The 26,577-nt window shown below is 40.5% G+C and overlaps 1 protein-coding gene across 7 annotated transcripts in view; it reads left to right on the top strand.

Annotated features, from left to right (window-relative positions):
- The window catches only part of CEP104 (centrosomal protein 104), a 41,790-nt gene that overhangs the window by 4,153 nt on the left and 11,060 nt on the right, over window positions 1-26,577 (top strand). For 5 of the 7 annotated variants that reach the window (XM_077837028.1, XM_077837024.1, XM_077837026.1 and 2 more), the window contains exons 2-17: window positions 2,370-2,496; window positions 3,651-3,824; window positions 4,893-5,031; window positions 10,572-10,634; window positions 11,268-11,344; window positions 13,411-13,579; window positions 13,814-13,972; window positions 14,780-15,010; window positions 16,269-16,472; window positions 17,138-17,305; window positions 19,108-19,281; window positions 23,031-23,207; window positions 23,631-23,837; window positions 24,431-24,547; window positions 25,338-25,374; window positions 25,972-26,053. In XM_077837028.1, the coding sequence (XP_077693154.1) occupies window positions 2,384-2,496; window positions 3,651-3,824; window positions 4,893-5,031; window positions 10,572-10,634; window positions 11,268-11,344; window positions 13,411-13,579; window positions 13,814-13,972; window positions 14,780-15,010; window positions 16,269-16,472; window positions 17,138-17,305; window positions 19,108-19,281; window positions 23,031-23,207; window positions 23,631-23,837; window positions 24,431-24,547; window positions 25,338-25,374; window positions 25,972-26,053 (2,291 nt within the window). In that variant the 5' untranslated portion in view covers window positions 2,370-2,383. Of the gene's footprint in view, window positions 1-2,369; window positions 2,502-3,650; window positions 3,825-4,892; window positions 5,032-10,571; window positions 10,635-11,267; window positions 11,345-13,410; window positions 13,580-13,813; window positions 13,973-14,779; window positions 15,011-16,268; window positions 16,473-17,137; window positions 17,306-19,107; window positions 19,282-23,030; window positions 23,208-23,630; window positions 23,838-24,430; window positions 24,548-25,337; window positions 25,375-25,971; window positions 26,054-26,577 lie in introns of all 7 variants that reach the window. The other 2 variants (XM_077837029.1, XM_077837030.1) reach the window with 2 other exon arrangements.

Below are 26,577 nucleotides of genomic sequence, written 5' to 3'. Positions count from 1 at the left end.
TTTTAAATATTCTCCTGTGAGAACTGCAACACAATTCTGTAGTGTTGTGTTTAAGAGCCTTCTGAAAAGTAACTAGCTTTTAAACAGAAGTAAGCAGTGTTGCCAACTCTTATTATTTTTGTCATGCGTCTTATGATGATGTTTTCCTTAAAGCTCCAGCTCCTGGAGTCAAGTGGCTATGTGATTATTTTAGCCTTCGTTCTTAAAGAAAAAAGAAGTTTTTAGTCCTCATGGCTGTGGAGAAAGCGTCAAAATGTGACCCCAAAGCACCCTAACATCTCAAAAAGCAGAAGGCAAATAAAAAGAACCCCAAATCTGTTATTTTGACATAATCTCATGATTTTAAAGCCAATCTCATGATTTTTGGGGAGCCAGATTCATCATTTTTGAACATTTGGGATTGGCAATACTGTGAAAGTGTCAGCTTCACTCCTGTTTAAGATTTGTTTCTAGTCTATTATTTATCATGAGATAACACCTCTAGAGCCCCAGGCAGGTGCAGTATAAACTCAGGGGGCCCTGCCCTAGTAGGATGTTTCCAAAATTAAATGATCTACTCCAATCTCGATGAACTGCAAAAAAGTGATAGAAAGTATTCTAGATATTTCTACAGTTGTTTCAATTGTTGTATTCAAGAGTTAGTAACAAAGGATATACATTAAAATTTTAAACCTAACCAGTGTTCCATAAGTGATTTTGACGCAAGATGTGAGAACATGTCAGTATTAGAGCTGAGTGAGTAATATTTATTAAATCCTCTTTTTATATATATATATATATATATATATATATATATATATATATATATATATATATATAGGAATTAGATACAGTGCTCCTAATTTTGAAGTTATCTGCAGAAAACAAAAAAAAACTTAAAGTTTTCAGGTGCCTAAGTAGCCCTTGGAATCACAGTTAAAGTTGCCCCCCACTTACCAAAATCTGAAATGGCACCCCTGTGCCCTGTCCCAGGGTCACTGAGAGTTGAGGGGGCTGGAGGAGTGCAGGCTCAGAGAATGTGAGAGATGGGAAAGTGCATGTGCTGTGTTAATACTTGCCACTGTTTGCTGTGCATAAAGCATGATGAGGTGGGCTAGAAGCTTAGCAAAACTGAATTTCCTCCCAAGAGAACCATTTTAACACGTGAAAGTGGACCACAGTAATGGGTGTACAGGGCAGCCCACAAGAGAATGTGTTCTGTGGTGTTAAAGCCTGCTCCAGTCACCAGTGCCAGTGGTCAGGTTGAACTCTATTTAATATTTTTTGTGGTAGGCTCACGGACTCCCAGGATTTTGCATGTATCTCATTTTAATCTAATCATGATACATTTTATTTACTTTGTCAGATGGTATAGACCATTTATGTTAGTTTTCAGAACAGACTGCAACTCGTGACAAACCAGCTTGTGAGAGTTTAAAACGAGGTGATGAATTTTGAGGCAGATGCTGATGAAAACTGAAAGTGTTCTACTAGGAGGGAGCATTTCTTTTACAGAGTTCACGAACTTTACAGGAGAAGGGAGCTCGTCATCCCTTCCTGCCGCCTACTTTTTGTGTGAAACTACAATGTGCTCAGTTTTCAAAGATAACTTAATACATTACTTTTTAGTTATTTTGTTGCCAATTAACCTGTTTGCAGACCACTCTAAGTGCGGGAATGATGGATATGTTTTACAGACATTCTAGGAAAGCAGGTGTTACATGCTAGCTCTGTATCCTTTTCACTGTGAAATGAGTTCAGTTTTATAAGATCACTAACCAGGAGGCTGTTCTTTGATCAGAGAGATCCATGCACTTTTTTGTGCTTTTGCCCCATGAGTAACTGAGTTATGTGGAGTGTTGTGATATCAGAGGTATTTCGGTAAATCTACTTTTCTCACTTACCAGTTCCATTCATTACATAAGAACAGCCACACTGAGTCAGACCAATGGTCCATCAAGTCCAGTGTCCTGTCTTCTGACAGTGGCCATTGCCAGATGCTTTAGAGGGAATGATCAGAACAGGGCAATTTATTGAGTGATCCATCCCTTGTTGTCCAGTCCCAACTTCTAGCAGTCAGATTTTAGGGACATCCAAAGCATAGGGTTGCATTGCTAACCATCTTGGCTAATAGTACAAAGTTCCCTCTGAGTTTGGAAGTTTTTATTGGCTTTATTAAACAATGCTAAAACTAATACCTTTAATATTAATGAGGTTTGATAGGATTTAGATTAAGAATCTGATGTGCTAGTATTTTTATTCAAGAAAGTTCCCATAAAAGTCAACAGTCATTTTGTCTGAGTAGAGACTGCTGGAGTGGGTTGTACTTATTTAGTTGTAGCTTTTATAAAATGAATTAACTTAATTTTAAAAAGTCATTGTTTTATCAGGTCAACTGTGCAGAATGCCACACAAAATTGGATTTGTAGTTATCAGTTCATCAGGACATGAAGATGGCTTCAGTGCAAAAGAACTGATGGTTCATGCACCAACAGTCAATGGATGGAGATCACCAAGGTACTGTAAGTGAAAGAGTTATTTATATTAAGGATGCGTTGAAGTGTCTCTAAAATATGAGATATAAGTAATTCACAGGGAAATAATTCTACCCTGGGTATCTGATTACATCAAAAAATAAGAAATCTAAGATAGAAAATCATGATTTTGCATAATTGCCTCTCATTCAAGATCACAAAGAGTTTGACAAAACCCAGCCCCAGTCCTGTGAACTGCTCCAGGCAGACTCCTGTGTCCACGTGAGACCCCATCAAAGTCAGTGCCCTGGTTCTGTCTGCCCAAAGCAGATTGCAGGGTGAGGGACCTCACTGGTTGTAAGAACTGTGGACCAAGTTCTTTAGTTACCTTTCATCCCACACAGCTCTTATCCCCCAAAACTCCAGAGTGTTCTTAAAAAGGATACCATTAACTTGAAACAAGTCAATTTGGAAAAAAAAAAAAGTGATTTTGGGCACTACATCTGCCTCCAAGTCCTCCTGCCAATTTTTGTGGTTTTACAATCACTTGCCTTCTCTTATTTTTTTTAATGCTTTTCTCTCCACTTCTATTGTGTGACAGGCCCACAGCCCACACATCCAGCAGGGTGACCTGTCTATACATACTGCTGTTAAATAAACAAAGTAAATTGAAAAAAGAGCCCCCCCAACACACACACACCAAAACTTGCTGTAGTGATGTTAGCAGGGCTGCACATTTTGGTGTGCCTGGGCAAGATCTGAAACTGAGGGCCCCCACCCTGCTAAAAAAGTTACCACTGAGGGAAGGTGGGGAATTGGAGAGTGAGCCCACACTACACTCAGCCCGCAGCAGGAGCTTGGCTCCTGTGTCACAGGGCTGGGCCTGGCTGTCTGGTCTGGGCTTTCCAACCTATTACATGGAGTTGCAAAGCCACTGAGGTTTGGTCTGGCTGACCCTCTATTGTGAGTGGCACTATGACCCTGCATGCCAGGCAACAATGTCACTTGGTTTTAGGAGCCCTCTCGAACAAGGGACCTGGGCAAGCTGTCCCTCCTCCCCCCATCCTTCCCAGCATGGCTCTGAATGTTAGGGGCTACTTGTAGCAATAAGAGAGAAACAATTTTTAGACAAAGTGTGATTCAAGTTGGCAATAACTCTTTAAGAAGATGACTATTGAAAATTTTCTTTACTTTCAGACTCTGCCAGTATCCGCAAGAAATCGTCCTTCAGATGGTGGAGAGATGTCGAGTTCGAAAGCTGCAATTACTTGCTCACCAGTATATGATTTCAAGCAAAATTGAGTTCTACGTTAGTGAAAATCTGCCTGAGTACTTTGCACCATATCAGTCAGAGAGGTTTCGCAGACTGGGGTAAGTCAAAAGGTGCTAAATGATGGTGTCACTTTAATCAGAAAGGTAAGATTTGGGAAGGGAGTGGTATGTTAGTCACTGGTAAAATGTTGATGTGATGTTAAGGAAATAGGGAAGGGAAATTCTGTCCCCCAGTTGCATCTGTGGAATGCTACAGTAATAAAGTTGAAGTCACTCAAATTGTATGGGTGCAACTGAGGACAACATTTTTCCCTGGACTTTCAGAACACACATGACAGCTGCATTCTTTTCTGTGGTTTTTATTAAACATGGATATAGACACCAACTAGACTTATTGACCAGTATCTCTCAGTACACAAGCTGACATGTCGTCGTCTTTTTAAATATGCATGTGGAGCAGGCACAGTTGTTGAAAGAAGAAAAATCTATAAAAAAACAGTATGTATTAAGTCCTGTGTTGTTGTTATTTATTTGTATTGTGGTAGCACTTAGAAGCCCTAGTTGTAAGCCTCACTGTGCTAGGTGCCATACAAAAACATGACAAAAATATGATCCATGTCCCAAAGACCTTATACTCTAAGTACATGATTTCAATTTTAATATCTTCAGATAGAAAAGTCCTTTTTATTGCAGTTTTAAAGGGATGGTGGTTGCCATAACTTCAGGTGGTTTTATGCATCCCTGTTCTCTGGTATTCTATTAATAGTTGAGCATATTTAACACATCAACTCTTTTAATACATAGGCCCCAGTGCTGCAATTGTGTCCATATGTGTGGCTGCCGGAGTAGAACCCCAAGGGTTCACTCACATGTTTTCTCAATGCAGGCTCAGGGCTGTGGGGCTTATTCCACTGAATTGGTATAGGAAGTGATCCAAAGCCCCTGGAACTCAGTGTCAAAACGTCTTTTGATATCAGTGCACTTTGAATTAAGTCTGTAGAGTGCTTTTTTAAAAAGAGAAATGGCATTCTTTATTTCAGTTCTCAATACCATTTTAAAACTTATCAAAATACTAATTTGAATGGATGTTCTATATTAACAAAATATATTTTACTTATTTGCATGTTTTTACACATTCCATCTGCCTTATCAATTTTCTTTCTACAGTTATGTCTCTCTCTCAGACAATGAGAAGACTGGGTACAAAGCACGGGAGCTGAAGTCAGTCTACGTGGATGCAGTAGGACAGTATCTAAAACTCACTTTCCATAAAAATTACATCAATAGATACAACTTATACAGTCAGGTAAGATTAATTAAAATGGTGACTTGATGCTCTAGACAATATTGCAGTTGTCCAAGACGGCCATAGCAAAATGCTGCCTTGATTTACAAAACTAAAATTGCCAGTGGGAAGTCGTTGTGAATGAGTAATTCTCAGAAAAATGTCAATTAAAAGTCTGGTGTCTCTTTTCTTTAATGTGCAAATTATTAGCTTCAATATGTAGGATTCTAAAGATTTCTATACTACACTTAAGACATTTGGATATAATCGAGAGCTTTTGTTTGGCACATTTTCATCCAAGCACTGCATTGTATATTAAGAGTATAGATAATATCTGAAGGTAAAAGTTCTCTTGCTGGCTGCTCTTCTGTCAGATTGGCCAGAAGTGGTATTCAGTGTATCCAGAACAGATTAATCAAGTGTGCAGTTCTATGCTGTTTTTCATTTTGCGCTCTGAGTGCTTATTGTATAATACAGGCACGACAATTAAGTAGTTACACTGCACATCTATCCAAAATGAAAGAAGCTGAGAATCACCCTCTCTAACTTTGCATACTTATGCTGTGTATGAATCAGACTTATGTCTACACTACGAAATTAGGTCGAATTTATAGAAGTAGTTTTTTTAGAAATCGTTTTTATATAGTCAATTGTGTGTGTCCCCACACAAAATGCTCTAAGTGCATTCAGTGCATTAACTCGGCGGAGTGCTTCCACAGTACCGAGGCTAGCGTCGACTTCCAGAGTGTTGCACTGTGGGTAGCTATCCCACAGTTCCCGCTGCCCATTGGAATTCTGGGTTGAGATCCCAATGCCTGATGGGGCAAAAAACATTGTCGCTGGTGGTTCTGGGTATGTCATCAGGCCCTCCCTCCCTCTGTGAAAGCAACGGCAGACAATTGTTTCACGCCTTTTTTCCTGAGTTACCTGTGCAGACTCCGTACCATGGCAAGCATGGAGCCCGCTCAGCTCACTGTCACCGTATGTCTCCTGGGTGCTGGCAGACGTGGTACTGCATTGCTACACAGCAGCAGCAACCCATTGCCTTGTGGCAGCAGATGGTATAATAGGCCTGAAAACCATCCTCCTCATGTCCGAGGTGCTCCTGGCCGCCTCGGTAAGGTCGGTCAGGAGCGCCTGGGCAGATATGGGCTCAGGGACTAAATTAGGAGTGACTCGATCAGGTAATTCTCTTTAGTCCTGCAGGCAGTCCTATTGTACCATCTTATGGTGAGCAGGCAGGAGGTGTGGATGGCTTGCAGTCCTTCTCCACTGTCTGCTGCCAGCCAAAGATGTAAAAGATAGATGGAGTGGATCAAAACAAAAAATAGACCAGATTTGTTTTGTATTCATTTGCTCCCCCCTCCCTCACTCCCTCCATGAAGTCCTGCCTGAAATACCAGAGGGAGGGATAGCTTAGTGGGTTGAGCATTGGCCTGCTAAACCCAGGGTTTTGAGTTCAATCCTTGAGGGGGTCATTCTGTGTGACTGTTGTTTTTGTTTCTCCTTGATGTAAAGCTACCCCCTTTGTTGATTTTAATTCCCTATAAGCCAACCCTGTAAGCCATGTCGTCAGTCGCCCCCCCCTCCGTCAGAGCAATGGCAGACAATCGTTCCGCGCCTTTTTTCTGTGCAGACGCCATACCACAGCAAGCATGGAGGCCGCTCAGATCACTTTGGCAATTAGGAGCACATTAAACACCACGCGCATTATCCAGCAGTATATGCAGCACCAGAACCTGGCAAAGTGAAACCGGTTGAGTAGGCGACGTCAGCATGGTGACGAGAATGATGAGGACATGGACACAGACTTCTCTCAAAGCACGGGGCCCTGGCAATGCAGGCATTATGGTGCTAATGGGGCAGGTTCATGCCGCAGAACACCGATTCTGGGCGCCGGGAAACAAGCGCAGACTGGTGGGACCGCATAGTGTTGCAGGTCTGGGACGATTCCCAGTGGCTGCGAAACTTTCGCATGCATAAGGGCACTTTCATGGAACTTTGTGACTTGCTTTCCCCTCTGAAGCGCATGAATACCAAGATGAGAGCAGCCCTCACAGTTGAGAAGCGAGTGGCAATAGCCCTGTGGAAGCTTGCAACGCTAGACAGCTACTGGTCAGTTGGGAATCAATTTGGAGTGGGCAAATCTACTGTGGGGGCTGCGGTGATGCAAGTAGCCAACGCAATCAAAGATCTGCTGATATCAACGATAATGACCCTGGGAAATGTGCCGGTCATAGTGGATGGCTTTGCTGCAATGGGATTCTCTATTTGTGGTGGGGCGATAGACGGAACCCATATCCCTATCTTGACACCAGAGCACCAAGCCGGCAAGTACATAAACCGCAAGGGATACTTTTCAATAGTGCTGCAAGCACTGATGGATCACAAGGGATGTTTCACCAACATCAACGTGGGATGGCCGGGAAAGGTACATGACGCTCGCATCTTTAGGAACTCTGGTCTGTTTCAAAAGCTGCAGGAAGGGACTTTATTCCCAGACCAGAAAATAACTGTTGGGGATGTTGAAATGCCTATAGTTATCCTTGGGGACCCAGCCTACCCCTTAATGCCATGGCTCATGAAGCTGTACACAGGCAGCCTGGACAGTAGTCAGGAGCTGTTCAACTACAGGCTGAGCAAGTGCAGAATGGTGGTAGAATGTGCATTTGGACGTTTAAAAGCGCGCTGGCGCAGTTACTGACTCAGTTAGAGCTCAGCGAAACCAATATTCCCACTGTTATTACTGCTTGCTGTGCGCTCCACAATATCTGTGAGAGTAAGGGGGAGACGTTTATGGCGGGGTGGGAGGTTGAGGCAAATCGCCTGGCCACTGGTTACGCGCAGCCAGACACCAGGGCGGTTAGAAGAGCACAGGAGGGCGTGGTGCGCATCAGAGAAGCTTTGAAAACCAGTTTCATGACTGGCCAGGCTACGGAGTGAAAGTTCTGTTTGTTTCTCCTTGATGAAACCCCCCGCCCCTTGGTTCACTCTACTTCCCTGTAAGCTAACCACCCTCCCCTCCCTTTGATCACCGCTTGCAGAGGCAATAAAGTCATTGTTGCTTCACATTCATGCACTGTTTATTAATTCATCACACAAATAGGGGGATAACGGCCAAGGTAGCCCGGGAGGGGTGGTGGAGGAGAGAAGCACTGGGAGGGGTGAGGAGGGAAGGACGAGGCCACACAGCACTTGAAAAGTTTAAAACTTTAAAACTTATTGAATGCCAGCCTTCTGTTGCTTGGGCAGTCCTCTGGGGTGGAGTGGCTGGGTGGCCAGAGGCCCCCCCACCACGTTCTTGGGCGTCTGGGTGAGGAGGCTATGGAACTTGGGGAGGAGGGCAGTTGGTTACACAGGGGCTGTAGTGGCGGTCTGTGCTCCAGCTGCCTTTCCTGCAGCTCAACCATATGCTGGAGCATATTAGTTTGATCCACCAGCAGACTCAGCATTGAATCCTGCCTCCTCTCATCACGCTGCCACCACCTTTCAGCTTCAGCCCTCTCTTCAGCCCACCACCTCTCCTCCCGGTCATTTTGTGCTTTCCTGCACTCTGACATTGTCTGCCTCCATGCATTCGTCCGTGCTCTGTCAGTGTGTGAGGACAGCATGAGCTCAGAGAACATTTCATCACGAGTGTGTTTTTTTTGCCTTCTAATCTTCACTAGCCTCTGGGAAGGAGAAGATCCTGTGATCCTTGAAACACATGCAGCTAGTGGAGAAAAAAAAAGGGACAGTGGTATTTAAAAAGACACATTTTATAGAACAATGGGTACACTCTTTCACTGTAAACCTTGCTGTTAACATTACATACATAGCACATGTGCTTTCGTTACAAGGTCGCATTTTGCCTCCCCCCACCACGTGGCTAGCCCCTCACCCCTTCCCCCTCCCCATGGCTAACAGTGGGGAACGTTTCTGTTCAGCCACAGGCAAACAGCCCAGCCGGAACGGCACCTCTGAATGTCCCCTTAAGAAATGCACCCTATTTCAACCAGGTGACCATGAATGATATCACTCTCCTGAGGATAACACAGAGAGATAAAGAACGGATGTTGGTTAAATGTCAGCAAACATACACTGCAATGCTTTGTTCTACAATGATTCCCGAGTACGTGCTACTGGCCTGGTGTGGTAAAGTGTCCTACCATGGTGGACGGAATAAGGCTGTCCTCTCCAGAAACCTTTTGCAAAGGCTTTGGGAGTACATCCAGGAGAGCCGCAAACGCCAGGGCAAATTAATCATTAAACATGCTTGCTTTAAACCATGTATACTATTTTAAAAGGTACACTCACCAGAGGTCTCTTCTCCGCCTGGTGGGTCTGGGAGGCAGCTTTGGGTGGGTTCGTGGGGTACTGGCTCCAGGTCCAGGGTGAGAAATAGTTCCTGGCTGTCAGGAAAACCAGTTTCTCCACTTGCTTGCTATGAGCTATCTACAGCTTCATCATCATCATCTTCCTCGTCCCCAAAACCTGATTCTGTGTTGCCGCCATCTCCATTGAAGGAGTCAAACAACACGTCTGGGATAGTGGTGGCTGAACCCCCTAAAATGGCATGCAGCTCATCATAGAAGCGGCATGTTTGGGGCTCTGACCCGGAGCGGCCATTTGCCTGTCTGGTTTTCTGGTAGGCTTGCCTCAGCTCCCTAAGTTTCATGTGGCACTGCTTCAGGTCCCTGTTATGGCCTCTGTCCTTCATGCCCTGGGAGATTTTGACAAATGTTTTGGCATTTCGAAAACTGGAACGGAGTTCTGATAGCACAGATTCCTCTCCCCATACAGCGATCAGATCCCTTACCTCCCATTCAGTCCATGCTGGAGCTCTTTTGTGATTCTGGGACTCCATCATGGTCACCTCTGCTGATGAGCTCTGCACTCACCTGCAGCTTGCCACGCTGGCCAAACAGGAAATTGAAATTCAAAAGTTCGCGGGCCTTTTCCTGTCTACCTGGCCAGTGCATCTGAGTTGAGAGTGCTGTCCAGAGCAGTCACAATGGAGCACTCTGGGATAGGTCCGGGAGGCCAATACCGTCTACTTGCATCCACAGTACCCCAAATTTGACCCAGCAAGGCCAATTTCAGTGCTAATCCCCTTGTCGGGTGGAGTAAGGAAATCGATTTTAAGAGCCCTTTAAGTCGAAAAAAAGGGCTTCGTCATGTGGACGGGTGCCAGGTTAAATCGACATAACGCTGCTAAATTCAACCTCAACTCCTAGTGTCGACCAGGGCTTATGGCCCTAAAAGGGGAGTAGCAGACCACTACACCATGTTTCTAGCCAAGTTACCTTTAGCTAATTTAATAACAAATTGTTGAACATATGCATTTTACTCTTACAATGAGCTCTTGCCTATATATATTTGGGTGCATAGGGCCCATAGACTCTATGAATTTAAGTAATTCACTACTAGATAATTTTCAGAAAGTGATAAAAAATATTTTAGAGGTGCCAGCACAAGCTGTGTAATGGCTCAGTGCATGTTATATAATGAAGTTGTTCAAGTCTTCATAAAATACAAGTAAAGTAATAGTGGTCTTGTATTTCTTTTTAATTCTACCTTAGGTTGCTCTGGTAGCAATAAATATAATTGGGGAACCTGCAGACTACAGCAATGACAGCAATAACGTAAGTATATAAAGTAAGTTATGGAAGAAAGTTTCCATCTCAAACATAGACTGTCCGTTGAATGTTGCTACACATACTTAATAATGATGTGCTTCACCTAATGTAGGGTGCCTTTTGATTTTTGTTGTTGTTACATTAGTGTTGTTTAAACAGAGCTGTCATGCACTTATTTTCTGTTTTTTGGTTGGTTGTTCTTTTTAATGTAATTTTGAAAAGAAATTCCCTTGGAAGGAGTAAACCAAAATAGCATAACGGAACTGAGTATGTTTGGAACAAATGCTGTTGTTCTCTTATAGTACAGTAAATATAAATGATAGCGTTTTTTATTTTAAAACTTACTGTGTAATTTGCATATAATAGTTTTGCCATGTTTGCTTTTTACTGTTGTGCTAAACAAAACTAGTATTTTGTCAGAGATGTAGTAAAAACTCTAACATTGTGAGACCTTGTTGTATATGTGAGTTTGTTTGAAGATACTGTTAATTCAACTTAGTTATTTAAGTCTAAAAATAGAGGCATATAGAAAAAGGCATGACATGATGTCTCACATTTAATTTTAATTGTTTGACTCTATAGTTTCTATCCTGTTCACAAAAAAATTGGTGACATTTCATTAACCTTTTTCTTTCAAAGCCTTCAAGAGAGAAGCTGATTGACCATTACCTTGGGAACAATCTAGATGACCTAACCTTAGATGGAACATACCTTCGGTAAGATTTCTCTGCTGAGATTTGGATCAGAGGAGTTAATAAAACTAGTGACCCGATGAGCTATAATTATAAACAATTTTAGGTGCCAGAACTTTGTCATTTCCAAGCTGTGAATTGTGCTGATTATTGTTGAACTTCAGCACTTAATTATGTCTTACATGCTTAGTGAATGAACAGAGTGCAGTCACATTCTGTTGGGTCTTTTCTTCATCAGCTACCCTTGTGTCTTATATCTCAGAAACGTTGTTCCTTAAATGCAAAATTTGAACCCAAGCGGTTGTTACAGAATTGATAGCACTAGCTATTCTTCTTGGCGTCTTGTTAACCAGCCCAACTTTAACTACTATTCATCCTATTTTCCTGTTTAACATTTACAGTGTGGTTGCCATCACAACATGTATGCTGGCTATCAGGGATTCAACCAATGTGGCGGCACTGCAAATTTGGCCAGTGGTAGTTCTTCTATCAGGTGACAGATGAGGAGAGTAGTTTGGCTAACAGACTAGCCTATACTCTCCAGAAGCTAGCTAGATCTCTGAGTCTTACTGAGTTACTCTCCTACCGATAATATTGTCATAGCAAACAGCCATGTCAGAGAGCACTAACTGTTTCTCAGTTAGGCTTTTTAGGCTGCATAATTACATGGCCCACATATTTCAAACCTCTACAAAAGCCATACAAATTGTGCCTACAGAAGCCCTCTTTTGGGCATGCAGATCAAGTAACTGACTCAGTTTGTATGCTAGTAAATGTGCAGTTACTTGATTTACACACATGTTGGTTTTTGCATGTGTTGGCGGTGTATGAACAATCTGTGTCCATTGCATAGGATTTTGATACTTTGGCCTACAATACTTCCTGCTTGTTCTGATCAAATTGATCCAATCTTATCATTATTTGTTCAGAATAATCAGCAGATTATGAATTACCTGTATGACAACTAGAGGTCATATCATTGCATGCCTAGTACACAAAAACACTCTATCAGAATAACACAATATTTTAGTTTTCAGGAATCTTATATTTCTGGATCTTTTTTCTTTGTTCATTTTAAAAATGTTAGCATCTCACTTAAAAGAAGAGACTGTTACTCTCAGTCATAAATTCATATATTTTTAAGGTCAGAAGGAATCATTGTGATCGTCTAGGATTCTAGTCTGAACTGTATAACGCAGACCTTACAGAAATTACTGGGTGAAATACTATCAAACCCCTATTTTGTGGTTGGGTTAGAGAATATATGTTTAGAAAGACATCCAATTGTCATTTAAAGACTTAAATGATGGAGAATCTACCATGTTCCTTGGTAAGATGTTCTAGTGGTTAATTTCCCTTGTAAGTAGAAGGCATTTTCTTTTGAATAAAAGACAATTTTCTGTGGACACTGACAAACTGTTTACTTACTAACATCACTGCAGTCATACCAACATCGACTAGTGCTAGAGGCTGCATTTTCCAGTTTATCTGATTTGAAGGAAGAAGCACCTCAAATTGGATCTGGGCTGGGAGGACGAGGTTTTGGTGAATGATGGAAATAACAGGAGTATAATAATTAGCTATTACCTAGTACTTTAAACCTTCAGAGCCGTTATAAACATTACAACAGACATCTGCTCTTCTTCCTTAGAAAATCTCAATGACCAGAGTCTTGAGGAGCTCTTTCATTTACATAGAAGTGTGATAATTTAATCATATAGATGTCACTGAAAACAACAGATCACATCAAAGTCTCGTTAGTGGTAGGTCTAGAACATTGAGTTAGGGGATAACATATCCAGTAAACTTCAATGTAGAGTAAAATGGAAAATATACATTTGCTTAAATGTTATTGAACCCAACAGAAGAAATAAATCTTACAAGAGCTAAACTTGTATTTCAAAGTAAAACAGGAAAAATGTGACTTTGATGAGCCATTTAAAATAAGTGAGATCCACAGTATACTGAAGAATGAGAAAAAAATAATTGTCATCTTAATATATATTAATCTTCTCACAGCAAAAAGAGAAGGAATATATGTAGCTGGTGCTTCAGATTAACCTCAAAAAAATATATATATATTTCTCCAGAAAACCTGACTCTATTTCACCACTGGATGATTTGGCTTTTGATATGTACCAGGATCCGGAAGTTGCTCAGATAATTCGTAAACTGGATGAGAAAAAGCATGAAGCTGTCTGTCATGAACGTTATGACTATGCCAAGAAACTCAAACAAGCTATTGCTGATTTGCAAAAGGTACTGTTTAATAACCGTCATGTCACAAATCCATGAGTTTTTCATTTGTCCATAAGATGGTCCTCAATCTTTGCAGTAAAATGCATTTTTGGTGGCTGCAGGTCACCCCTCTGATGTGTTTAAAAATAACAAATGAAGAGTCAGACAATTGAGTTTTACAGGCTGGAATTCTATATACATTTAAAAGAATGTGATTTCCAGCAACCTTAATGACATGAAAGCACCATTTTTCAGGTTGGGGAACGACTCGGGCGGTATGAGGTAGAAAAGCGCTGTGCTGTAGAGAAGGAAGATTATGATCTTGCTAAACAGAAGAAACAGCAGATGGAAGAGTACCGCCTGAAGGTGTATCAGCAACTGGAGCTGCACAACCTTCTGGATCCAGAGCTGATGGTGGGGATCACTAGTCATAATATAAAAATAAACACATGGTGGCTTGACTCATAGGGCTTTATCAAGTGGTATTATGTGTATCTGAGAAGCTAAAATAAACTCAAGGGATATGACTCATTAGGTAATTGTCATAGAGTATTTTTGTTAAATCTTTATTTTTTTTACTTGGATTGTTAGTTGCTCACATAGCATCAGACGTTGGCTTTCTCTGCTGTTGATCTGTACTCATCTAGTTTTTCCAGCCATATACACTTAGTGGTCTATAAATAATAATGAAAAGGCACTAACAATCACAGTTACACTAGAAATACTCACATGTTTTGTCTAATTTAAAAGCCATCCAGCATAGAGTCACAGATTTTCAAGGATAAAAGAGACCATTAGATCACTTAGTCTGACCTAAATGTAATCAAGACACGTGGCTTTCTCATATTACTAAGCACCTCTTGTTGTTGCTAACGTACATGCATAAAGGGCTTCTGGTGGCTTGACTGCAAACCACAGGAGTTCAAAATGAGGACATACCACAATCCCAAGGGGTATTTAAGCTTGGAAAGCTATTGGGAAACCATTATTTGCCAATTAGGTGAGGCTCCTTATAATCTGTTGTCTTCTCCCTTGTGTTGCTTTGCTGTTATGCCAGACACCTGCATTTAGAGCCACGATTTCCACTAATTTTTATAAGTGACGTTGTGTTGGTTCGAAAGCAGCTGATGTAGTAGTGGTGACTGAGCTTCACTTTCAGCATTTTAGTTTGAAGCCATGTCCGGAAATCTGATTGTACAAAATTGCCCTTTCTTGTCTCAGATCCGAAGACCTCCTGAATTTCCCCTTGAGCCTATGGTTTATTCAGTTAGCCCTCGGCAAAAGAAACCCATGCAGTCACCCCAGCATGAAAAAACAGAAGCACAGAAGACTGAGCCTTTGCCACAAGAAAAGCCACCCGAGACAACTTCTCCTGAGCCCATTGTCCCTGACCACTCCGTTTCTCATGTAGCCCAGCCACCAGCCTCTGTAGAGAGATTTCCAAAGATAAATGTAAGTGATCTTGTTTATCTGAGTCTTCTCTGATTTGAGGCCTCCCACATTTGCAAGAGATCATCATATAATCATGTCCAGCCAAAAGTCACCTTTCTTGGCCATTTCTATAGGAATCTACCAAAGAAAATGATTTTCTTATTACATTGAGGTTCCTATAGGAATCTGATCATCTTTTGGTTATGCTGATGTCTCATATGGCATCAGAGGTTGGCTTTCTCTGCTGTTAATCTGTGTTCATCTAGTAATAATGATGCTTGTGTGAGACCCTTGAAAGCCTTTACAAACATTCATGAAGATGAGTTAAGTAAGATTAGACCCAATTTACGAATAGGGAAACTGACATAAAGAGAGGTTAAGTGACTTGTCCAAGGTCACACTGCTGACTCACTTTAGAGCTGGGCTACAACTCGGCCTGTTCCTCTAATGATCTGATAACACTCCTCTTTTAGAAATGATCATGTGTGATTCTAGGCTCAGGGCCAAAACAGCAATAAAGAATATGCTAGAATGAGACTGAAGAACACAGTAATGGCTTGATGTCACGTGCATCATGAGGGAAAGTAATCCAGGCAGTAATTGTAATAAAATTCTTGGAACCAGAAACACTAAGACTATGTCTACACTGCAGTTAAAAACCCTAGTCTGGCCCATGCCAGCTGACTCGGGCTCACAGGGCTGGAGCTGCGGGGCTGTTTCATTGCAGTATAGATATCCAGGCTCAGGCTGGAGCCCAGGCTCTAGGATCCTGTGAGGTGGGATGGCCTGGTGCTCAGACTACAGCCGGAGCTGGAACATCTGCACTGCAGTTAAACAACCTCTTAGCCTGAGCCCAAGTCAGATGCACCCTCCAGCTCTAGATGTCTAATGGGAGACTCCCATTGACTTCAGTAGGAGTTGGATTGGACTCTAAGAGCAGCAATAATCTCTTTACAGCACACTGGAGTAAAATAATGTAACTGTTTACATTGTCTTCATATCTGGAGAGTGGCTATAAATGGAATTCCATAATGTTTTTATCTTATCTGCTTAATGTCATATAAAATATATCCTTAGTACTGACTTCCATTCTGAAAGCACTGTTGCCATGGTAACAGGATGATAAAAAATGAAAACTTCCAAACCTGCATTTAAAATGCAGGAGATACAACTCTGGAGAAAAGTCTGGATGGACTGTGTTGAAATGAATCAAAGTAGTGATGGAACAACATCAGATCTGAATCACAATTAGAATTACTTTCCTTGTCTTCTCCATTAGGTTGAATTTTTGCCTTACGATGAGAGACCTCTTCCAGCTATTCGTAAGCAGCATGAGGATGGATTTGCCTACCTTGAGCCAGAGATGAATGAAGAAGATATCAGTGATACTCCAAGAAGTGGCATCACTGGGGAGCCAGAACCATTAACTGAGAAAGCGCTGAGGGAGGCCAGCCCTGCCACTGAAGTTTTCGGAGAGGCCTTGGTAAAGACCAGAAAAATAAACCATTTCACATTTATAATCCAGATCTTGAGTCATTTTAGAATTCACTTTGTGAACAAAAGCATGATGAGATAATAGCTTCATATATGTAATGATTAAATAGAACTGCAAATCTAAAGTTTGGTATTACTGTCACTAGTATTAAAATCAGGTGCCTATTTTCAGCATTTACATGGCTACCTAACTTTCGGTTGTTAATGAGCTGATTACATATTATCAGAGGAATCTATTATATCTAGATAAGTTTGTGTAGATTTAGCTCATCCATTTTCAGGAGTGAGATAAGAAGAGGTTTACAGATTATCTGCTCTAGAATTTGTCCTCTGATGAAAGTTTCACTGTTAGTGTCACAGCGAATGGTGCTTTGTTGGTAGATAGGTAGTTGCCAAAATCTGGGTTAGTTTGTTGAGGTTAAGGTATTAATCCCATTTCCTTTGGTATAAAGTCTCATTTTTCCTTTAAGCAATTTTATGGGAGAGATTTTCAAGAATGCAAAAGAAGTAAGATGCCTCAGTCCCATTGAAAGTAAATGGGATTTGGGTGCCTAATTCCCATTTTGCCTTTGCAAATCTCTTCCTGTGTCACACTAAATTATGCATTGAGTTGCCAGTATTAGCCATTTTAACAGTAATCTTACTCTGTATCAGGTTGCAGGAGCATATTCCAAGACTTGGTCGTATCGAGAAGATGCATTGCTTGCTATATATAAAAAGCTGATGGAAATCTCTGCCAGCACATCTAAGGATGATTTAAAGAATATGCTTAGAGCTGCTGTCTTTCTTATAAGAAGAGCCATAAAAGACATAGTGTCTTCAGTGAGTAATACTGTTTCATAATAAAAATATCCTCATTGAAGCTCCAGTCCTGCACAGCCTTGTGCAAGGCTATACTCACATGGAACAAGTTGCAGGATCAGGGCCTAGTAAGTGAAGGCTTTTAGTTGAGAAAATAATTGTAATTTAATAATATTAAATATCTGAATAGCCTACACTCTAAAAGGGAATGCTGTTATATTAACTTTGGCTTTGAATTATAGTTGCAATTTTACAAAAATGTGAGTTCATGCAGGTTTTTAATTGCTGCCGAATTTAGGGAACTGCATAATATACAGAGGTAAATAGTTTATAAAATGTGAGCATCTTGGGTTGTCTATGTATTGCATGCCATGAAGAATAGTGACTGTGCTCAATAAATAAGTTTGTTGTGAAACTTTTATACAGCACTTAAATGCTATAGTAGAAAGAGAAACGTAGGTTATTTAGCAAATAATATATTTTATGGGTAAGGCTCCGTGTTCTGTGACTTTCCGTGACCTCTGTGACTTCTGCAGCAGCCAGTGCACTTGGCCCAGGGGCTGCCTGAGCAGCTCAGGGTACACCAGCCTCTGCTGGGGCAGTCTCAGGCCCTCCCACCCCTAGCAGCAGGAGTTTGGGCGTGGGGGGGCTCAGGGCTGGGGGTTGAGGTGTGGGACAGTGCTTACCTGGTCGGGGGGAGGCTCCCCGGAAGGGCGACAAAAACTCCCCTCCCTCAGCTCCTAGCTCCACGTGCTGCTTCTGCCCGCAGGTACCGCCCCTGCAGCTCCCATTGGCCATGGTTCCCAGCCAATGGGAGCTGCAGAACCAGGGCTTGGGACAGAGCGGAGGCAGCAAGTGGAACTAGGAGCTGGGATCACCGCTTCCTAGGAGCCAGGTAGGAAGCCTGCCCCAGTCCCACCAACCCCCTCTCCCCGAGCCCCCGCGGCGCCCCCAGGGCCACCCTCCCAAGCTGACCCCTTCCTAAATTTTAGTCAGGGGTATATAATAGAAGTCATGGACAGGTCACAGGCCGTGAATTTTTGTTTACTGCCTGTGACCTATCCATGTCTTTTACTAAATATACCTGTGACTAAAATGTAGCCTTATTTATGGATAATGTACCCTGTAATTATCCGCTGTGCTCCACAAAACATGAATGAAAGCTGAGAATCCTAAAATTCATCTTAAATTTAACAATTTAATTCTGTAAAATACCCAAAGAACAAGTAACAGTTAAATTTGCATAGCAGAAGTATGTAGTTAAATCAACTTGGTTCTTGCAACAAATAGTTTGTGCAGACTTTTTCAGAATGAATAAAGAAAGCTAGACTATCTGCCTTTAAATGACTTAAGTTAAGGCAGATATTCAAGTAATCTAGGGTTGGACAACATCAAGGCAATATTTTCCACATTTGTGTAAGTCAAAGTTGAGTAATGGGCTTGAAGAAGTAACTATGGATACAGTATGTATTAAAATTGGGCTATACTACTTTATCAAGTTGATACAGGGAACAGAAGAGATTGCAGAGGGGTAACTTTTAGTCTCCAGCTAGGCCTTAGGAGATGGGGAAAGTTCAGTTTTTTCAAGAGCTTGCTGGACTTTATAGAAAATCAGTAGAATATATTGTTTGGCCCTTCACTTAAGGATTTAACTCATATTTTCTAGGGGAAAAAAACTGAGGTCGCTTCCATTACCGTGTTTTCCATATTGGTAATTCTAGACTTTTGCTGTTTCTGTTAATTCTAGAAAACAGACTGAGTTATATTACATGGAAATAGGAAATTTTAAAATATTTTTTGTTTTAATAATCTTTTTAACTCAGGTTTTCCAAGCTTCCCTGAAACTTTTGAAAATGATCATCACTCAGTATATACCAAAGCATAAACTAGGTAAACTGGAAACAACTCATTGTGTGGAAAGAACGCTTCCAAATCTGCTTTCTAGAACAGGAGACTCCTCAACCCGTCTTCGTATTGTGGCTGCCAACTTTATTCAGGTAGGAATGTCATCTGGAAATGCATATTAGATTGACTTTTAATACAACATTTAGCTGTTTTACCCACACATATGACAGACTGAGAATGCCACCAAGACACGGACTGCATGACATCTGTCCAAAATCAAATGTAAAAAGATATATTGGTGCTACAGTAATCAGTTTACTGCTGCTGGATTAACCTAAATAAGCTCCATATCATGGTTGTACGTTTTGACGCTAAGTGTTAATTACCCTTTTTGGTTTGAATGTGCTATTTCTGGTAAATACTTCATTACACATTCCACTATCATATTTTCATGCGGATTGTTAAGAGCCACCAAGGACTTCCAGACTCCTCGGCTGGCTGCCTCCTGGGCTGCTGAGCTCCCAAGCAGGCAGCCATGGAAGCCAGCTTGCCCTCGGGTCTGGAAGCCCTCCATCCCCAGCCCTAAGAAGGTCCACCCCAAAAGTTGCAAAACTTGGAAGCTCCAACAACTGCTGACTGAAATGGACATTCTTGTCCATTTCACTGCTGTAGCAGTGGCTAAACTGCCAAGAAAGTCAATTTTAGTTTTGCCCTCTGGAAAGCGAGTTTCTTTTTTGGAAATGTAATGTGTTGGTATATGAGAAGCAAAATATTTTTCAGGATTTCCAGTTCATAAGAAATTTCAAAATATTGTGCTGAACTGGAATTAAACCATATTTCAAAATGTTGAAATATCTCGTAAACTGGAACTCCTGAGATTCATCTTGTACTGCTTGTGAATGCAGGAGACAGAACTCTCACAGGATTTGGACCTAAACTGTGGACTTCACTCACAGAAGAGATAATGACCATGAACCTCACAGTAGTTGGAACTAACTCCATTTGTTTGACTTAGCTTCCTCACAATTACTTTTTCAGCAGCTTGCTCAAATCTACTGGTTGTGAAGTAATCTGCTAGTTTTCAGTCTACTCCTGCAAGAGCAGAATGGACACAAAGTTTAGTTTGCCATTTTTTTTTATTATTATTAATTTGAAGGGTACTGCAGTGATAAGAGCTATGAAAGTACCTAGATAGTCCTTGTCTCCTATTTGTAATATGGTATAATTTTTGATTAAAAGAAAATATATTTACACTCAAACTAATTGTAAAATTATAAATAAACTTACCTGTTCTGTGACTGAATTTTAGGTCATTTTATAGAGTCATTTTAACCTAATTGCAATAAAAATTAAGGGAAATTTTCAATTAGAAGTAAACAAATGATGTAAATATCAGATTTAGCAAAAGTAAAAAAGGATGCCAATTTAAAAATTGACAATCCATTCCTTGTGTGGTGGCAGTGAGCATTTGTGAACAGCTGTTGAAGAAGTACAGACTCTGTTTTCCAGTAAAACTTCAAAGCAGGAACAGTAATTCTGTGTGTGTGTGTATATGTGTTAATATAATCCCAGGAGGATACTAGGTGAGTCACTGGCTCTGGGTTATTTTATCATTGTATTCATCAAGATTGGGAGAAAAGGTTTTTCTTTCACTACAGACTTGACTCAGATTTTAACAGGGATAGTGTGAGAACTGCTCTGGTTTGTCACTCTAAAGCCAAAGGTGGCTTTTTTTTTTTTTTAATACCTCTTGGCTCGTGTACACTAGAATTGTAATTGTATACTTGAAAGGAAATGAGGAAGCCATTACTGTTGTAGTTTTGTAGCCAGGACATAGAGTACTTGGCTTGGAAAAGGAGGAAGATATACTTAGTATATTATTGCTAGCAGAAAATAAAGCTTAATAGAACCTAAACAGTAAAACTTAAGAAATATTTAGAGTGACAGTGTAATATTCCTGTAGGATTTTTGTATGACATTTCCAAACAGGAGGTATAAAAGATGGTCAAGCAGCCCTTTTCCTATATACACTCAGTACCTTTTCCAGTAGGTTTGCCTCTTACTTGAAAAGTGAATGCAGATCATTCATGTGTCCTTTAAGAAATATGAACTAAGATTAAATGAAACATTGCTCCATAATCACTTAAAATCAAACCAATTTATGAAAGAAGCTGTTTCTCTACTGCCACTGCTACCACCACTTACTCCTTTGGCACAGGGCTCCCACACAGACCATGCAAATGAAAGCTTCATAAATTATCCTGTGCAATGCAGATCAGTGTTGTTCCTCCATGTGCATCCACTACATATTCTTTTGATCCTGGTGCGAGCTGCTTCACATGTCTCAGTTTTCTCCTATAAGCTGTTACTCTCTCTTTCCTAGCCACTGGCAACCAATATTCAGTCAGTTGTGATGGCAAGACCAATAGTGGCTTATGGTCTGAGCTATGTTGCAGTAAACCTGTTACAACAGACTCTTCTTTCTGTACAACCTACCTGAACTAATGTCTGGCTCCTTCTCAATTTTTCCCCTTTTTGTCAGGTTTGCTTACAAGAGGACAGAGTGCAGTGATTTCAAAGGAATACTACCAGGCTTCATAGCCTCATGATCTGGTGCCTGTTACTTCCATACTTCTATTGTCACAACTGACTTGGGTGTTTCTTTTAATCTCCTTGTTGTTGGTAGCTCCTTAGACAAGTCAGGAAACCTTAGCTTAAATATACTTTTCTCCTTTTTCCTGTGACCTTATCAAATTTAAAGCACAACTATTAAACTAAATGTTATGACTTTTTTTGATGTTGAAGACAATAATGATGCTTGGCACCACACGGAAAGTAAAAATAAACCAGTGAACCAAATTACAAACATTACTTGAAATGTTAAAAAGTTCAAACCAAAATCTTATCTTTGCGATGTGGCATTGAAGAAATGAAATGGGCACAAAAGTTAGTGTAATTTGAACACAAGTGAGACTCCAACTGCATTGACCATGTTTTAGGATTTAGAACTTATGTAGGAATGGAGAACTGTCCTAGAAATGTGCATTTCTTTACCCTTCATAAAAGCACAGAAGATATGAAAATGCTAGTCTTCACTGTTCATTAGTGGAAGGAACAATAATTGATTCATGCATATTAATATTTATTCACAGGGAAAAATAACTGGATTTATTTGTTAAATGTACTCTGTGTGTCAGATTCTGATCTGTTATGCTATATACTAGATCAGGCGCTGGTGGATTTAATCCAGGTTTCTTATTGAAAACAGAATCTAGCCTAATAAAACTAAAATGTTAAGTGAAAGTTACTGTATTTTTTTCTACGAACATGTTAAAATTATCAGTTTTGCACACACAGCTAGAATAGGTACTGTCTAGCATTGAAAGGACCAAACAGCAAGCATCTTATGACAACAGAATTCAGCTGTGAGGCTGTTTCCTTAGTAGATCAATAAAATGTGAGGTGGTAGATTTCCTCTGCTAAAGCACTTTCCTGAGATCAGTCTTGAGGCATTATCATTAGACTTCCTCTAGGAAATTTTCTCTCTCCTTCAGTTATCTAAAAACAAAAAAAAAAACTTAGTGTCCAATTCTGCAGGTCTTGTTCAGATGAGAGATCCCAGTGAAAACATATTTCCCAGCAGATGCAATGTGTGCATGTTCTCGGTCAATAAAGTTGTTGCCAATAGCAAGACTGACACTTTTTTCTTCTCTTTATGCTGTGTACAGCCGACTGTGTTGAAATAGTGAATGACCATCTTCCTCTCCTGAACGGTTTATCTCATTGTAACTAACACAGGACATTCTTGGTCATGAGGTCCTGAATAACATTGGCTTTGCAAACCATTTCATCCTGTGTTTCAGCATTTTCCTGTGCGGGTTAACTCTGTATTTCCCTATAGGAAATGGCACTGTGTAATGAAGTTAAACCTCTTCAAATCATTCCGGTTCATCTGGTCCAGCCATTGAAACCGAATTCCCCTACTCATCTGGCAATGAGTCAGGTGGACTTGGTGGAACGCCTGTTGAAAGACCTGGGAACAGAAAACTCTGGGTTTACCATTGACAATGTCATGAGGGTAAGCGTCTGAAACTACAGTATTTTAAGTCTCTTTTTCTTGAATGAATGTTAATTTATTTGTGTTAGAGTGCCTGGTGCATACACCAGTCAATGAGGCCCAGTGAGCTTCTCTAGGTGGCATTAGTCAACCTTGTGAAGATCCATAATGCAAAAGAAAATCTATAAAGGATACGTGGTTGGAGAAACATGTCTGTCTGTCTAACTAGGCAATATCAATGCTCCCACTGCAGTGGGCAGTCGCTCCTGATTAAGGGACAGATCCTTTGGTCTAACTGAGGTATGCTCAGCACACAGTGGAAATCGGGGCTGGCGAAGGTGGTTTAAAGCTATCTTTGTTTTTCCCCCAAATGTGGTGAGAATAGTCCGGCCCAGTTTAACTCCAGAAGAAAGTAAGAATAACCTTTTTCACCAATATTTTCAGTTTGCGACAGGGGCGTTGGAGCACAGAGTATATGAGGTACGCGATACAGCATTACGGATTATCTTCGACATGTACAGGCAGCACCAGGCCATTATACTGGATTATCTTCCTCCAGATGATGCCAACACACGCAAGAATGTTCTCTATAAAACACTCTTTGATGGATTTACTAAAATAGATGGTAGACTTACTGAGGCTGAGCTTAGGGTAAGTAATAAGACTGTGGAAAGTGTGCAGCTATGTTAAGATATTGTATTTTCAGCAGTGTCTTGGTGGAACCATGTATTGAATTTGTAGCTGCACTGATCGTAAAAAAAATGGTTATAACACGGCAGAATTTCATAATTGTAAATATCACGGTCGTATAGTAAAAAAACAGACTTGCACTCACTTTACTATATAAACCCATTTATAATCACTGTTATGATAGGGATCAAGGATAGAAAAAAGCACAGGTTATATTTCTGAAACAGTAACAATATTTTCACATCAGTAAGGTAAAAATCTAGGGTCAGTGGCAGTATGGTCATTCTTTGACTGTGGGACGAATGGAAGATGTGTTAATTTATTCATTATCTGTCAGTGGAGTATTTACATGAGAGACAGGTCTAAATCATAATGCATTTATTTAAAATTAGCATAGAAGATCCTTTTTTGTTTATATTGTAATGGACCAGTTGTTAGTTTTGCACACAGTAAGAAAACAACATTATGTTCTAGATTAAATGGTGTTTTTGCATCCTTCCCTGAGTGAAAGAGTATTACAAAACCACTGTAACTGAAAGAGTATTTCTTAACAGGCACAGAAAAAAGCAGCCACAGAAGAAGCAGAAAAACAGAAGAAAGAGGAGATTAAGGTCCTGCAAGGGCAGCTAGCAGCACTGAAGGAGATCCAGGCAGAAGTTCAGGCTGGAAAGGTCAATATCATTTTTTATCAGATGTCCTGGGTTGAAATTATCTTGTAATGGTGGTATAATTACAGGTACTGGTCCTATTATTTTTTCCTGATGGATACTGGAAACAGATTAAGCTGCTGTGTTCTGTGAGATGAAGGCTGCTTTGTGATAACTCTGGTACTATATTAAACCACAAGAAGTTTAACTGAAATACATGAAGGGACTAGTCTTTACTCATGGCATAAAGAGAAGTCAAAATTAAAATTCTGTGCTTTGTTTTTGGTACAGTGGTACAAAAATTGCATCCATGTAGAATTGTTGAATCCATCGTGTGGTGTTTGGAGGCTGCTTCTACAAGCTTTAAAATGTCCAAGTACTTGTTAGAGCAGTGCAAGGGTACTATACATAATAACTCATGTAGGTCACTTTAGAATGATGCTATACTATATAATTGTCATCAACTGGATTTGAACATACGTGACTTTAAAAGGTTAGTAACTGCACCCTGATATGGTAGAGGGACTGTTGCCCACCCTGCTGCAATATATGTGCCTGTACTAAGGCAGGGAAAGGGATATATCTACTGGAGGAACAGTGTTGTGTCCCAGCACTCAGGAGACATCCTCTTTGGGAAGGCTGTCTGTCTGCACCACAACCTGTGTTGCCTTGACCGTGCTTCTTGTTTGTTCACTGACTGGACTTTCTCTGGATTTATCTGTTCTTCTTTCTTGAAATACCAAGAAATTGTTCTTTCCTGGGTGGTGCCTTAGTCACCAAGGGAATTACTGACATCTATTTCTTTGTTTGGCAGGAGAAAGAAAATGATTATCAAAAACTAAAGACTCAAGGTAAAGCTTAAAACTATTCAACGAAACACAAAAACCAAATTAGCCTTGAAATGTTTTGGATGGGGAAGTAGTTAGGATACATAACCAATAGGTGACTGACTATGATATAATGCACGCTGACTCATCTGAGTTCAGAAACACACAGATCCTAGAGCTTTGGATTGGCTGACTCAATCTGACAGAGAGAATCATTCAGTCTTCAGGGGATAACTGACCATTTAGTGTGCCAACATTGGTTGCCATCAGCTAGGTGGGTGGTTTCTTACACCAACTCAGATTGGCTTGGATTGAAGCCAGTTTGCATTTCTCCTCACATTGAGGTGAAATCATCTGCTGCTTTATTTTCAGAATGTTCACCAGCATTTTAAGTGATGACTGTGTGTGCAAACAATCCATTGCTGCTGTTTTGTATATGGCAGCGCACTCAAAAGGCAAGCAATTGTCCTGCTGTATCCAGGAAGCATTTCCTCTTGTGCTTTTTGACGTTTAGGAATGTACTATTCCAAATAGTCAGTTGCCATTAAGACCTTGAGAAACAATATTTATCCAAAAAGAACTAAGAACCATCTATTGAGTTTAATAGATTCCTTGTTACAGATGAGCAGGGAAAGAAAGTCACCCTACCTGCGGCAACAGAGATTCCAGATGATCATTCCTCGGTTGCAAATTATTTAGATAAGTAAGTAAAATCAGCAGCGTCTAACCACTTTAAAAGAGTAATTGCTAAAGAGCAGTTAGTGATCATCCAAATGCAAATATCTATACTGACATTTGTGGACAGTTCATTAAATAAGATTTAAATTGTTAAGTGTTAATAGGTGGCATTTTGAATATTTGAATTTCTTCCTCCTTATTCTTTATCTTCCAAAATAAATATACTTAATATTGGACAAATCAGGATTACATATCCTTCACCACTTGTACAGTGTGAGGTTTGTACATGTGTTTGAGAAGTTGTGTCCATGGATTAGAAAACTGTCACAATATAACAGCATATCACTGCTACAGAAACAGAGGCAAAACTAAGACTAAGATTGTCACACTGAAGAGCTTGATGAAAATCTAGAATGCTTTCTGAGATCAGGTAAACTGTCTAAGTGAGCCCTCCCCAGAATGTATTTGTAATAATGTCTCTCTCTTTGAGTGAACGTTTTTAGTTATAGCTACACTACAACTTTACAGAAGTCTCTGCCTGAGCCCAAT

This window comes from Eretmochelys imbricata, chromosome 18 (genome assembly GCF_965152235.1).
Source record: "Eretmochelys imbricata isolate rEreImb1 chromosome 18, rEreImb1.hap1, whole genome shotgun sequence".
NCBI classification, from domain to species: Eukaryota; Metazoa; Chordata; order Testudines; family Cheloniidae; genus Eretmochelys; species Eretmochelys imbricata.
The sequence above is the reverse complement of the archived record's forward strand: the minus strand, read 5'-3'. Positions and strand labels throughout refer to the sequence as shown.